This window comes from Trichechus manatus, unplaced genomic scaffold (assembly GCF_000243295.1).
Source record: "Trichechus manatus latirostris isolate Lorelei unplaced genomic scaffold, TriManLat1.0 scaffold00011, whole genome shotgun sequence".
Lineage (NCBI taxonomy): Eukaryota > Metazoa > Chordata > Mammalia > Sirenia > Trichechidae > Trichechus > Trichechus manatus.
The window spans coordinates 21,647,232-21,662,783 of NW_004443947.1; the positions used below are offsets into that span (position 1 = coordinate 21,647,232).

At 39.6% G+C, this 15,552-nt stretch overlaps 1 protein-coding gene across 2 annotated transcripts; it reads right to left on the reverse strand.

Moving 5' to 3' along the window:
- Positions 1-238: 238 nt before the first annotated feature.
- Positions 239-8,431, reverse strand: PTTG1 (PTTG1 regulator of sister chromatid separation, securin). 2 transcript variants are annotated; one of them, XM_023726531.1, is made up of 6 exons: positions 8,323-8,431; positions 7,733-7,833; positions 7,202-7,386; positions 5,793-5,886; positions 1,129-1,287; positions 239-396 (listed from the first exon to the last, which is right to left on the reverse strand). In XM_023726531.1, exons 2-6 carry the CDS (start codon positions 7,821-7,823, stop codon positions 317-319), a joined length of 609 nt encoding a protein of 202 aa, XP_023582299.1. In that variant the 5' UTR covers positions 7,824-7,833; positions 8,323-8,431; the 3' UTR covers positions 239-316. The 2 variants fall into 2 exon arrangements, with proteins under 2 accessions (XP_023582299.1, XP_004371295.1); XM_004371238.3 differs by having other exon boundaries at positions 7,733-8,405.
- Positions 8,432-15,552: the final 7,121 nt, after the last annotated feature.

Here is a 15,552-nt window from a genome sequence, read left to right on the forward strand (position 1 = left end):
ACTAGTTAACGGCCACAAAAAGGCAATAAAGTACACATTGAAGAGTATATGTTTCAGGGAAAACAGTGGCAGCTTCTGAAATAAGCTGTTAAAACAAACCAAAGTGTTTTAAGGTTAAGTTTGTGCAAACCAGAGAAACCTCTGGTGTCACATTATAGATGTCTGTCTGATAAATACTTCAGCTAGTTTTCATACGGTTTTAAACAAACTCCAAAAAAATATCAATCACAACATTAGGAAAAGTCTATTAAATAAATAACAGCTTTATTAATACAAAAAAAAAAAAATACATGCAAACTATAAAGCAATAAGAAGCTTAAATATCTAAGTGATAGCAAGGAGGTGGCAATTCAACATCCAGGGTCGACAGATTGCTTGAAGGTGACTGCAACAGATCTAGAAAAACAGGAATTTATTACATTTCTGTAAATCCTTGAGTCTATTCATGTCGACGCTGATTATTAGTTGTCACTTATAATCATAGGCTCATGTTTTTCTCTGATGGGTCCCTATCCTCCCATCCACATATTTCTTGGAATGTGATTGTGGCCCCAGAATTAACCTTCTTTAGGAAGTCTTAGAAGTACCTGAACCTCTATTTTTCTTAGAGATCCAGTATCACTAATGTGATTTATAAAATAGTACAAGTTACTCTATCAAAGCCAGGCAGGAGCAAATAGAAAACATACCAATGATGGTTCTGACTACCAGTTTAAACCAAGAGCTCACACCTTGTGTAATAAGAAGGTACTGCTATTCTATGCCATTGCACAAGTATCTTGTTCCTGTTACCCTTGAATTAGATATAACTTGTGATTCTCATCCCAAACAAGTTTATAATACTTCAACATATAGCCTAAGAAGCTACATATTAAATTTAACTCGTTTTGCTGTATGTTAAGATAGTCTGGATTCCAGAATGACTTAATTTTATCCTAGCATTTGGGACTAAAAAGCAATCCCAACTGAGAATAGTTTTCATTATTCTGAAACCTTACCCCTCTAGTTCAAAGGATAGAAATTCCTTATATGCTAACATCCCACACAACTCTGTTCCACAGTTAAGGGAAGTGTCATGAAACAAATTGTTCGCAGCCCTTCTAGAAGGAAGGGCACTTGTTCACTTACTAGATCCCCATGTCAGAGAGGGCATCTTCACAGGTGAGGGAGGACCCATGTCTAGGAGCTTTCCAAGTTCCCTCTCCTCATCAAGGATCATGAGAGGCACTCCATTCAAGGGGAGGTGTGCAATCTGGTGCTCCTCAGGCAGGTCAAAACTCTCAAAATCTGTCCCAAAGAGAAAACATTTTGTTAAGGCAGCAGTTCTCAGTGTAGTTGGTGGGGATCCCAGGAGTCTGAGAGCCTTTTGGTGGATCCATAAGACTAAAAACTATTTTCATAATATGAATACCTTTTCCACTGTGTTGACGCTTGTAATGATGGCACAAATGCAATGGTGGATAAAATTGCTGGTGTCTTAGCACAAATCAAGAAATCCTGGTGGTGTAGTGGCTAAGTGCTAAGGCTGCTAACCACAAGTCGGCAGTTTAAATCCACCAGGTGCTCCTTGGAAACTCTGGGGCAATTACGGTCACTATGAATCAGAATTGACTCGATGGCCGTGGGTTTGGTTTTGGGTAGCAAAAATCAAGACAGTGGGAACAGAGTATATTAGTAGTCATTGTATTCTTCACCAACACTTGCAGCAAAAAAAAAAAAAAAAATGCTAGTTTCATGTAAAGTCAACTTTACTGAATGCAGTAAAAAAAAATATTTTATTAGCTCTCAACCCTTGAGAATACATCTTTTTAATATTCTGTGTGATAAAATGAAAGAGTATGCATAAAGCACTTCTGCTGCATACTGAAGTATGCTGTTCATCTCAAAGAGAAAGGATTTGTCCAATTATCTGAGTTGCAAGCTGAACTAGAGGCCTTCTTCCTGGAATACCATTTTTACTCAGAGTTGGATACTTGTCACACATTTTCTCAAAGGAAGGAAAGTCTATCACCTCAAGGAAAACTGACAGCTGCCAAATATACAACTGAAAATTTTCAAGAAAATAAGAGTTTGGGGAAACTTATCTGCTACCATGAATTGACAGCTTCCTAATACTTAAGACTGTTCTGATGAAAGCACTGGTGATAATAATGTCCATTTGCATAATAAAACACTTCAACGTATAGATGATCTACATATCTCAGTGAACCAGTATTTCCAAATTATCAATGCTTGATAAATTCAAGGATAAAAGACCCATTCGAAATGAAAGAGACCAAGGGATTTTATTGTCAGAGTACAAATATTCGTTGATATGGTTTCCAATTTCACATTGCAACTATACTTTAAGAAACAGCCATTTGTCCGGTTTTAGTGTAGTATCAAAGGAAAATATGCATACTTACCTGAAAGAGCTAATACAATGCTCTTCCGTTTTCTAACATGTATCTGTGTGAGGCCATATTTTCTTCAGTACTTTAATCAAAAACAGATTGCAACAGATTGAAAGAAGAATCAGATGAGAATATAGCTGTCTTGTACTGAGACAAATTACATGAATTTTCAAAAGCCATACCATTCTTCTCACTAATTTTTGTTTTGGAAAAGCAATTTTTTTTTAAAAAAAAATTATTTCTGTTAATTATTTTAAATAAATAAATATTTAAGTTTTGTGGTTTTAGTTTCTAATAAGGATAGAGCACGCAAAAATTCATCAGGGTCTGCAATTAGTGTAAGAGTTCAATAGAGTCCTAAAACCAAAACATTTGAGAGTTACTGTGTTAGGTAACATTGCTTCTTAAAATCCAAGCGTCTTACTTCTTAGGAATTATTTAAAACATCCAATTTTTCTTGACAGTAACAAAAGGATAACTTAAATACTGAGCCTTTCCTCTTTTCAAGGAGGCTAAGTGTTTTCTCAAAAGGTCAAAGTATGGTAGTTTTCCCCCACCTTTGTTCTTACGAGTGACAGTTCTCTAAAGCCTTAAATACTCAGGAATTAGTCTGCTCTTTTCCAAGCTTGGTAAAACTCAGAAGTCAAAAGAATTGAGTGATATGTGGCCACATAACTTAAAACCACTGAATTGTAAAGGAAATCATAAACAGACAACAGACACTAAAAGAAAAAGTCTGTAGCATAACAAGGCCAATTTCCTTCATCCACAAAGAGCTCTAAAAAAATCAGTAAGAAAGTCACATAATCAAGGGAAGACAAAGATACAAACAGAAGTTCTAAAAGAAAAAAAGTACAAAGCCAATAATCAAATATGCTCTAACACACAAACACACAAAAAACAAACTGAAAACAATGAGCTATCATTGCCCTTCCAATAAAGATAAGAGTTTTAAGACACCTGCAGTTAGAGATCACAGGTAAAATAAGCATCCTCACCCACTGTGTGTGGGCTCAATAATTTATACCCTGATTTTGGAGGGCAAATTGGCAGGTATCTCTTTTCTTAAACACAGCATATTGTGGTCCTCCTTTCTGGTCAATACATACAGATCTACCTCATTTTCCTGAATGACTGAATAGAAATCATTAGCATGGAAACACTGCATTTTATCAAAATGTTTTATCATACACTCTCTGACTCAGTAATCATTCTTAAGGTTTACCCTATAGATAAACTCACAAACTCAAAACAATACGATTTTGAGAATATCAATTGCAGAATTGCTTAGAATACATAAAAGCTGGGGGAAAAACTCAAATGTACATCAGTAGAATGGCTAAATACCGCTTAGCTCTCTCTAGAAGGCTCTGCCTGATCTGCACTTGCCCCGTAACCTGTACGGTCCTTCACTCTGGCCAACTTTGTTTCCCCAGAACCATTTCAGTCCTTTTTCTACTTCAGGACCTTTGCATACATTTTTACCAACAACGATCTTACTTTGCCTCTCCACTTCTTCACATAGCTATCTCCTCAACAATTCATGACACTTAACTGATCTTCCAAGGCTATGTTCAGTACTCCCCTCATGGGCCACTTTTCTCCTTCCTCACATTCAGAGTGAGAGGATTTGTTCAGTGTTTTGACTTTCCTTCCAAATTGCAGGCTCCCTCAGGCCAGGGCCTGTCTTGTTAATCAATGTATCCAAAGCCTAACAGTGCCTGGCACACAGTACCTCTCAAACATTTGAGTAAATTAAAATTTGAAAAGTGATTCTGTAACAGGAAATACTTCACATACATGTTGCAGGTTTAAGGAACAAAAACACGTTTTCACTGGCTACATGGATTTTTCTAACCAGAAGTATACTTGCCCTACCCGAAGTACTCTCAAGGCATTGTTCAATTTGACATAAAGCCCACTTTCTAAAAGACTTGCTAGAAAAACTCAACATTTATACCTGATCAATGTTAACAAACATATCTTGTCTCCCTTAGCCTGATGCACCAGCATGCTTCCTGGACAGCAAGGACGGGGACTTTGACTACAGCACAGTGGATGACAAACCCTACTTCAACAACCTGGACATTGTGGCACGGGATGAGAGAGATTGAGGAGGAAGAGTCCGAGGACGCACCCAGCCCAAAGCTAGACCAGGACTGATGCCAGTCAGCCTCCATACCCAGTCCCTAGCCCCAACAAGACAGTTGATGACAGGCTGGCTCAGTGACTGTTTTTCTGAGAGGCAGTCCCCCCAAACCACCACTGCCTCCCTGCCAAGGGGTTTCTTCCCCCTACACAGGGCCAGGCATTTCTCTCTGGATTCAAACAGGCAACAATGACCTTTTATTTTGTTTGCCCCCATCTCCTCCCTCCTCTTCCTCCTTCTTCCTTTTTGACTAAAGAATTCCTCCCCGTCCCTTGGTCCTACAGTGAGGCTCTAGTGACTGAGGGGAGGACCCCTCCCATCCAGTTGCCCAGACCCTCCGGCCCCTCAACTTCCCAGACTCTCATGCAGTTTGTTGTAAATTCTTTCAGGAGCTGTTTAACTTTTCACGGAAAAAAAAAAAATCAAAAACTTAAAACATGAGTTTCAAAAAGCAAAATGCAGAAGGAGGAAGCAGTGACAGATTTTTTTCATCTGCTTGTTTTTGGTGATTATGCTTTTTTAATTTTTAGAATTTGTCAGTTTTTACTGTGGGTCAGCTGTTGCTATTTCATCAAGGTAACCAGGAAGATCTCAGGTGACTTCAAAACAAAATACAGACCCAATAAACCACAAAATCACCTTTAATCTAACTTTTTATATGATGTATCAGTTCCTTGTAACTTTGCACACAAGTATCTGTGTTAAATTGAACTGTAATTGCTTTTTATATTTGGAGAGTGACTATTAAGCTTGAAACCTTTTATTCTGGGTGTCCTGGTAGTTCCTGGTGGGATGAAATGGCTGAGAGGGAAAAGGGAGACGAGAGTGGGGGGGGCTCCTTCCCTTCAGAACATGAAGTTCTCCCACTGCCTCTCTGAGGTCTCTGGGTCCCAGACTTGAGAGTTTTTCCTACAGTGATTCTCTTCAGTTATTGTTACTTTCCCTTGTCCCATGTTTTAACAGGATTTTAACAAACTGCACTTTATTAAATATGTTTGCCCTGTTAAAAAAAAAAAAAAAGGACAGGAACAAGGTCCTCCAACTTTACTCCTATTGTCTCCTCCATGCCTAGGATGATACCTTGCAAATTATTTCATCTACAAATATACTTGTTCAAAGCAAACCAGATTCAGACAGTCTTTCGTTACACCTCCAAGTCACATTGCCATATCCATATCAAATTACAGCTGAACTGAATTCTAAGAGAAACTGAAAGCCAAAATCATTTTTGCAATACCAAAAGATACTACCTAGAGGATTGAAGGGAAAGAATTTTTCTATTTCTGGACAGGTGTCATCCAAAGCAGGAACAGAGCTTTTTGCTTTACCAGTCTTCTCAGTCATCTAAAACAACCCAAGAAAATATAGATTAGTTGAGAGTGGAAGCCTTGTCAATTGATTAGTCTAATAAAGAGTAGGGCCTTTTCAAAGCATATGATTACTCCACTGAAGTTTAAAATGTATCAATTTCATGCTGACTTCTAAGAAGCCAAAATCTTTAGTTCTCATGATTACACACAAATATAATTCAGCAAGTAGAATGGTTCAAAAGTTAATTCTGAAATTTAAGTATCAGCACCTGCCAGTGTAACTTATCAAAAATGCAGAGATTTAGTTCAGAGTGAATCAATTCAATTATTCGCCCTAACAGAGAAGAAAATGGGCACGAGTCACCAGAATACTGTAGTAGTTAATCCCAGAAGCCATCTGACTTTTGGAAGTGTCATTTTCCATCAGTGTTACCTTAATTATTTGCCCGGGTAATATTAAAAACAAGTTTGTGTTCCGCAAATACACATACTGAGTAAGAGTCAGGAAAAGAAGACAATCAAAGACTTTAGGAGTCCACCATGGATAAGTCCCTAGCCTGGAATTGGCAGGCAGACAGTCTACAATATCATAGACTAAAATAGAAGCCTAGGTATTAGTGGTTTACCTTACCTCATACATGCATGCAATCCCAGAAGAAAACCTTAGGGTAGGTTTTCCCCATACTTCAGTCCTCTGTATAACATTCTCATTATTTTTGCCATATCCTTGTAATAACTGTATCTAACATTTCTCTAAGTCAATTTACTTTTTTTAAAAAAAAGACATCCTTATCCAAAGGCACATTATATAAGTGACAGGTTTGATGTAAAGTAAGTTGATTTTTAACACATTAAACAATCACTGAAGTGTTAATTCACGTCAGCTAAAGTCATCTTTCAGAGCAAAGTCCTCTCACTAGCATGTAGCTCACATGCGAGAGCACGCACACACAGGTCCATACACTAGCAGATGGTCATGTAACAAGCTGGTGCTTGCTGGCAGCGGGGTGGCAACACCTGGGCAATATTAGTCCTATTAACGTGACCTCTTACAAGGTGCACTCCCTCTTAGTATTTTACTCATCTGTAAATGGATGCTACCAACCAATCTGTTTCAAGAAACTAGTTAATGGCAGGTGCAGCAAAAACACTCACTAGCTGCTTCTGAGACTTCCGATCTCAAGGTCCACAAAGACCATGTGATTCCCCTCTGCTAATCTATGTTTGCTAGCCTATATTTTCTTCTACTCAACAGGGTAGAAAGCCAGGTAGGATGCCAAGTTATTTATTTTTTTAAAGAGTCAAAAGCGCTGAAGTGTTTAAACAGTGTCTTTATAGTCAACACTTACCTTCTTGGCAGAGAAGGTTGGCTGCTTTTGTTTGAGGGGTCCATTAGTCTTTACTGACTTTTCTGTAGCTCTGTTGACAGTTCCCAAAGCCTTTCTGGTAGCTTTAGGTAGGGCAGATGGAGCATCAAATATTTTACCAACATGTGGTGTGGAAACCTGAGATCTCCCATCTAAGGCTTTGACAGCTGAGGAAAAATAATGTTATTCAAGCAGTAAACAGCTATGTAACTGTGAAGGCTGACTAATATATAAACTTGTCCTAACCCTCATCCCTAAACCCAGCCCCGTTTTTGACAGTGGCATGGCTATGATATGCTCAATAGCACTTCAGTTCAGTGCTCTCTTAAATAATCCCATTAATATACTAAACAAGAAAAAGAAACCTATAACAAACTGTTTGCAATAACAGGGTGCTGTAGACTTGACTCCGATTATTACCAACAGATTACAACAAATGCCTGACCTAGCTCTGGACCACATTCACAATTAATTCACAATAGCTGTATTTTCAATTGTAGCCTGTATACTTACTAGACCCAGATCCCAGCTTCAGTCCATCCTTAGGAGCCACACGAGTGCCTACTTCTCCATTTTCCTTATCAACAAAGATCAGAGTAGCCATTTGGATTACTCTAGTGGTGAGAAATACATATTAGACGCCGAAGGTGGCAGAACGCAAGAGAAAGCTGAGGTGCTACGGGACGGATTACTCACATGAAATCATGCATTACAGATTAGTAAATAAACACAAGTGAACCCAAGCATACCTTCCTTACTGGTTAAACCGCCCCGTCACAAAGGACAAAACTTGCCCACCCAGTGAACAGCCACACAAGAAGAGCTATGCAGAGAAAGAGGCCCGTGTTTGAGCCAATAAGCACTTAACTCAGTTCTTAACTCTTCAGGCCTGAGTCAGGGGCTCTAAATTTCTGAGGAGCGGGCGGTTTGGGTTCCGCACAGGCCTATCAGAAGAGAGGGGCCGGGGGTCCCGACGCTGTCCGAAGCCGTAGCTAAACCCGGCTCAGCGAAATCGACGCCTCGAGGTAGCCCCAGTTCCAGTCCGCCTTCTTCCCCTGGGGACTCAGCGCCTCCGACCACGCAAGGCACCTCCACATACCCACCTTAATCTCAACAGCCAAATTCACCCAAGACGCGGCCGCTCGCCGTCGCGCCAGGCTTGGAGTTTAAACCACAACTCGCGTCCCCATTGGCTCGTCAGCCCAGGAGAACAAAGTGGGGCTGACGACCAGGAAGAACCAATGGGAGGCGTCTAAACTCCCTGGGCTCCGCCCCAAAAGCTCTTTCCGGAAGTTTGCCCCTAGTTTCCAGGGGATGCGGGGGAAGGGGAAGCGTGGATCGTGTAATATTCAAAACACCTGAGTTTTTTTTGCTGCTAATAATGTTGACCTTGATAGACTGGGGCCCTGACCGAATAAGGCGGTTTTCTTGTGTTAAGGTCTTTTTACCTAAATAGCAATGTAGAATTTATTGAACATTGAAGTAATGAATACATCAAATATTGTAGGAAAGTGACAGGTTTGAGAAAGTATGCAGATAATCAGAAAGCCCAACTCCTCTCAAAGAAATAACCACTGTTAACATAGACATTGGTGTATTTCCCCCAGTTATATATATACATACATCTATACACATATATATACATATATATATACATATATTTATACACACATATATACCCGTTGCCGTCCTGTCAATTCCGATTCACAGCCATCCTATAGGACAGGGTAGAATTGCCCCATAGGGTTTCCAAGTTGAGGCTGGTGGATTCAAACTTTCGACCTTTTGGTTAGCAACTGTAGCTCTTAGCCACTGCACCACCAGGGCTGCGTGTTTGTGTGTGTGTGTGTGTGTGTGTGTGTGTGTGTATATATATATATACACACACATGTGGAGCATATATATTTACATATATATATACACACACATATATAGTCCCTACTTATGACTGTAAGTCGGTTCTGATGTAAGTTGAATATCTCATTATTATTGTCTTTTATTATCAGTATCTTTATAAATCCAATCTTTATTTGTCATTGGGAGTTGGAAACATTACATAAAAACTTAAAGATATATTCAGGGCTTTGAACTGGTTCGTTCTGGTTCGAACCCCTGCTGACAATCTGCATTTTCACTCAAGATATACTGAATCAGAGTCTACAGTTTAACAAGATCCCCAGGTGATTTTTATGTATAATAAATTTTGAGAACCACTGCTCTACCAGAGGTTCTCAGAATTGGTCCCTAAACTGCAGCATTAGCATCGCTGCCTGGGAACTTGTTAGAAATACAAATTCTCACTAGGGGTTTGAACCAGAATGAACCGGTTTGAAGCCCTGGATGTATTTTAACATTATATGTAGTACACAGAGCCCTGGTGGCACAGTGCTTAAGAGCAGAGGCTGCTAACCAAAAGGTCAGTAGTTTGAATCCACTAGCTGCTCCTTGGAAATCCTATGGGACAGTTCCACTCTGTCCTATAGGGTTGTATGCCATCAACTCGACAGCAGTGGGTTTGGTTTTTATGTAGTACACATTACCAACAATAAGACAGTGGTAAGTGCATTTCATCGTAACTCATATGTGTCCTAAATTGAGGACTACCTGTATATAAACCCATTGCCGTGGAGCTAATCCCCACAACTCATAGCAACCCTACAGGACAGAGTAGAACTGCTCCATAGGGTTTCCAAAGCTATAATCTTTAAGGAAGCAAACTGCCGAATCTTTCTCCCTTGCAGCAACTGATAGATTCCAACCACCGATCTTTCAGTTAGCAGCCAAGCACTTAACCACTGTGCCACCAGGGAGATGTATATGTATATATATGTTTAAATGTATCACTATACACAATTTCTTAGCTTAATGAGCACTTAATATTCTCTTGTGGCCATATGCCTATGACAGTGATTTTGTGTACTTTTGCAAACATTTTTGTGGCCACAAGAAGGTCGATGAGATGTATGCACCACAATTTATTTAACTTATTCCCTCCTGCTAGACAATCAGGCTGTTTTTAAAATGGTGCTAAGTTGCTGAAAAGTCTCCAAAATTGCTTTAGGGTCTTTTTACTTAAATAACACCTTTCAGTGGGGTGTAAAGGGGAGTGCACCAGAAAGTAGAATTTGTTTCTCAGGCAAAATAAGAAAGAATTTTATTTTTTATTGAAATTAAAGGTATATGCTGTTGCACTTGGGTGTCAGGCATCTATTTCTTCGGTCCAAATTATTTCTTCCTTAGTAGGAGCCATTGTAAGCCTAACGAAACAGGAAGATCATCAAAATTCTCAATTCTAGAGAATTAGGTCAGGAAAAAACATATTATGAAAATATCAAATAACATTCTTTTTTAAGGAAAGAAATAGCTTAATTAATTTTTAATTACACAATTAGCACAGGTGTGGTAGGAATAAGAGTCATCGTGGAATGAGCATCACATGGGGATACTATGGTGAAAAGTAATGTAGGAGGTTATTTTCATTTAATTCTTCAAAATTTCCCTGCATTTATTTGCGTGAGTGTGCTTTCAAACTTTTCACTTTGTCAACTGCCTTCTTTAAAAATAAATTTTCCTTCTAGATTTCTGTTGATCTCCCAAATGAAATAAATGTAGTGACAATACAGCATTTCTTTTATGAAAATAGCTTTTGAAGGACTGAGTGGGATAACAGTTTCAAACTTTGATGTGAATCAGAATCAGCTGTGGTGCTTGTTAAACTACAAACCCTGGAGGCAGCGAGAAGATGGCAGCTTAGCCACACACACTCCATAATGACCCCCTGCACCAAAGACCCAAAACGGCAAGTGAAACAGAAGCAAATAATAATTCAGGAACCCTGAACATCAAAAAAGAAAAGTCTAAGGACTGAACCAAAAACTGATTGGAAGGAATAAGGAAAGCAGTGAAAAAGGGGTAACAGAACTGCAGAGCTCAGCCAGTCTTCCCGGCCTGCTGCAGCTAACTTAAGACTAAACCATCAGAGAGCTTAGGTGAAGAAAACAGCACGGCAACTTCACGACTTTCCCAAATGGGACAGAGAACCTCCAGAGACACACAAAGAAAGAAGCAGAGACAGGGAGGGTGCCAGATCTAGAACCAGAGATATTCAGTGGGCAGCCCTTGACCTCAGGGGGTTAGTGCACGTCCGAGGTGGTAGACTCGCAGAGTGTCAGGGGAAGCTCTTCCACCCAATTGGTCCCTCGGTCCCCCCACAACTCGCACTTGAGAGAGGGCAGGTCCTACTTGTTGGCAGCAGCAGATGCAAGGTGCCCTGGCACCCGCATATCCTAGCTGGAGAAACACACTCCTTGAGACCTCCTGATCAGAGTTGGCAGAAGGCCCGCCTTGCCTGACTGGGAGACAATAACACGAGCCTATCCTCTTCCCCCCACCCCACCCAACCTCATCCACTGCTCTTCCTTGCCCACCTGAAAAGCAAGTCTAGGAACGCCTCCATGCATGTGCCTGCCCACCACTACTGCCTCCCACAAGGGCCCAGTGGAGTGTAGTAGCAGTGTGATAGCGAGAGAGTTCACCCACCACTCCCTCCTCCCTCCCCGCATTTGGCACAAGGCGGCATTGCTGTGTGTGTATCCACCAGGCACAACTCTCTCCTTTAACCCACCCAGCAATGGGGAGAAGAGCCATGACTGTGGACACATCTCGTCACAGCCCCTTCCTTCCTCCCCTCACCTGACGTGAGGCAACACCACTGTGCATGCATCTATCAGGATCATATTCATCTTTGATCCTGCCTAGCAAAGAACAGAGAAGCTATGACTAGGTGCCCTTCCCTGAAGCCCTTTCCTCCTTCCCCTTACCCAGCTCAGGGCAGAAGAAGAGTGAGTGCCCACCTACTGCACCTTCCTCCCTCTTCCTGCCACCAACAGACAGACGTGAGGAGACTGACCCAAACATTCGCCTGCTGTTCCTTCTCCCCTCCCCCTGCCCAGGAGGAGGTAGCAGTAGAGTACTGTGTGAACGTCCCCCCACCACTCCCCCTCTACCACCCACACCTCTCCCCTCCCCCCCACAACCAAGGAGAGGAGAGGACCACACCCCCACTCACCGAACACACCCACCACATTGGCCACTCCACCTGCATGGAGAGCATCGTTCCCCACTTCTGAGCCACCAAACTGAAGACAGATGGAGGCCAAAGCCAAACCAACTCACCCTCAGGTACTCCGCAAGATCGGTAAACAGAGAATGGAGCTCTCACACCTACCGGCCACTTCACTCGCCCAAAAACAGATATGGAAGGCTCCAGCATGACCAGTTCAGTGACCAGAGCACCACTCCAGCCACACCGGCCAGGAATCACCAAAACAAAACAAAAACAGGGCCCAGCAAATAATTATACAAATAAAAAATAAATACAATAGCCCCTTAATGTCCCAGAGACAACAGACAGTAGCAAACCTCCTAAAGAAGTAGGGCATGATGGTCCCAGCAAGTAACAATAATGAAGAACCAGAAATCCTCCCTGGGAAGAAAAGGTAATGGGGATTTCTGACAAGGAATTCAAAAGGCTTATGTATGGGGTCCTCAAAGGAATCAAGGAAAACACTGACAAAACAATGGAGAACACAGACAAAACCAAGGAATGTACAGATAAAACACTAGATGAATTCAGAAAACAATACAAGAACAAAATGACAAAATAAATAAACAATTGGAAATGATACAGAAGTAGCAACCAGAAATCCAGAAGCTTAAAGATAAAATTGCAGAAATTGACAACTCAATGGAAAGTCACAGGAGTAGAACTGAAACAATGAAAGACAGGATCAGCAGAATAGAAGACCAATCCCTTGACACTAGTCTGTTCGAGGAACAATGAAAAAAAAAAAAGAACGAAGAAAGCCTAAGAGTTATGTGGGACACTATTAAGAGAAATAACTTATGCCTGGTTGGAATCCCAGAAGGGGAGGAGTCAACAAAAAGCACAGAGAGAATTGTTAAAGATATGTTTACAGAAAACTTCTCTAATATTGTGAAAGATGAGAAGATTACCATACAAGAAGCACAACGAACCTTGTACAGGATAGATCCCAATAGAAGAACATTGAGACTTATCATAATCAAACTTTCCAAAACCAAAGACAAAGAAAGAATCCTGAAAGCAGCTCAGGAAAAAAATGAAAGATCGTCTACAAAAGGGCGTTGATAAGACTAAGTTCTGATTACTCCACAGAAACCAGGCAGGCAAGAAGGCAATGGGATAATATATATGAAACCTTGAAAGACAAAACTTCCCACCAAGAATTATATATTCACCAAAATTATCCCTCAAATATGATGGCAAAATTAGGACATTTTCAGATAAACAGAAATTAAAGGAATTTGTAAAAACCAGAACAATTTTACAAGAAATATTACAGGGAATCCTTTCAATGGAAAACTAATAACATGCCAGACAACAACTTGAGATTAAAACACATGACAACATCCGACAGATATCAACTCAGATAAAGAACTCTCAAAAATAAAATAAAGCTAAAAGATGGCAAATAGAGAACCGGAAACATTAATCAGTAACTGACAACCACTTCAAAACATAAAGGGGGAATAAAGGGTATAGTTTCAGAACTTCCATATGGAGAGGAAGTTAAGGTGATATTAAGAAATAAATTACTGCTTTAAACTTAGGAAGATAAAGGTAAATTTCAGACAAAACACAAATAAAGTCAACAAACCTACTCATCAAAATATAAAAGAAGAAAACCATAAAGATTCAGCACACACAAAATCAAAGACAACAAAGGAAATGAAAAGACAAGCCACAATTTAAAAAAAAAAAAAAAACTCAGCACAGAAAATTAAGTGGAATGAAAAACAGTCAATACCATAAAAATAATCATAAAAAAATGACAGGAATAAACTCATACCTATTGATAATCACACTGAATATAAATGGCCTAAATGCACCAGTAAAGAGACAAGAGAGTGGCAGATTGGATTAAAAAAATATGACCCATCAATGTGCAGTCTGCAAATGACATATCTTAGACACAAAAATATAAATAAACGAAAAGGATAAAAAAGATATATCAAGCAAATAATGAACAAAAAAGATCAGGAGCAGCAATATTAATCTCTGATAAAATAGATTTTAAGGCAAAATCCATTATAGAAGACAAAGAAGGACATTAATGACTAAAGAGTCGATCCACTAAGAGGACATGACCATAGTAAATATATACGCAGCCAACAACAGAGCTCCAAAATACATAAAACAAACTCTAAAAGCACTGAAAAGAGAAATAGACACTTCCTCAATAATACTAGGAGACTGTAACACACCACTCTCAGTGAGGGACAGAACAGAAAGAAACTCAACAAAGACACAGAAGATCTAAACACCACAATCAACCAATTAGACCTCACAGACATACACAGAGCACATCATCCAGCAGCAACAAAGTACGCATTCTTCTCCAATGCTTATGGATCATTCTCCAGAACAAACCACATTTTAGGTCACAAAGCAAGCCTCAGCAAATTAAAAAACATCAAAATAATACAAAGCACCTTCTCTGACCACAACACTGTGAAAGTAGAAATCAATAACAGGAAGAGCAAGGAAAAAAATCTAACAAATGGAAACTAAATAACACCCTGTTTGAAGACTACTGGGTGACAGAAGAAATCAAAGATGGAATTTAAAAATTCCTAGAATCAAATGAGATTAAAAACATGACATACCAAAACCTTTGGTTTTGAGCAAAAGCAGTGCTCAGAGGTCAATTTATAGCAATAAAGACACACATCAAAAAAGAAGAAAGAACAAAAATCAAAACATTAACTTTACAATTAAAACAACTAGAAAAAGAGCAGCAAAAGCCCACAGTCACCAGAAAAAGCAAAAAAATAAAAATTAGAGCAGAAATAAATGAAACAGAACAGAAAAACAATAGAAAGAATCAACAAGATTAAAAGCTAGTTTATTTAAAAAATTAATAAAATTGACAAACCACTGTCCAAATTGACAAAAGAAAAACAGGAGAAGATGCAAATAACCCACATAAGAAATGAGATGGGTGACATTACAACAGAATCAACTGAAATAAAAAAAGATCATAAAAGAATACTATGAAAAATTGTACTCTAGAGAAAATGGACAAATTTCTAGAAACACACCACATGCATAAACTAACACAAATTGAACTGGAAAATTTGAACAGACCCATAACAAAAGAAATTGAACGGGTCATTAAAAAAACTCCCAACAAAAAAAAGGCCTGGTCTACAAAGGGTATGAACAGGCACTTTGCCAAAAAAGACATTCAGGCAGCTAACAGACACATGAAGAAATGCTCACGATTATTAGC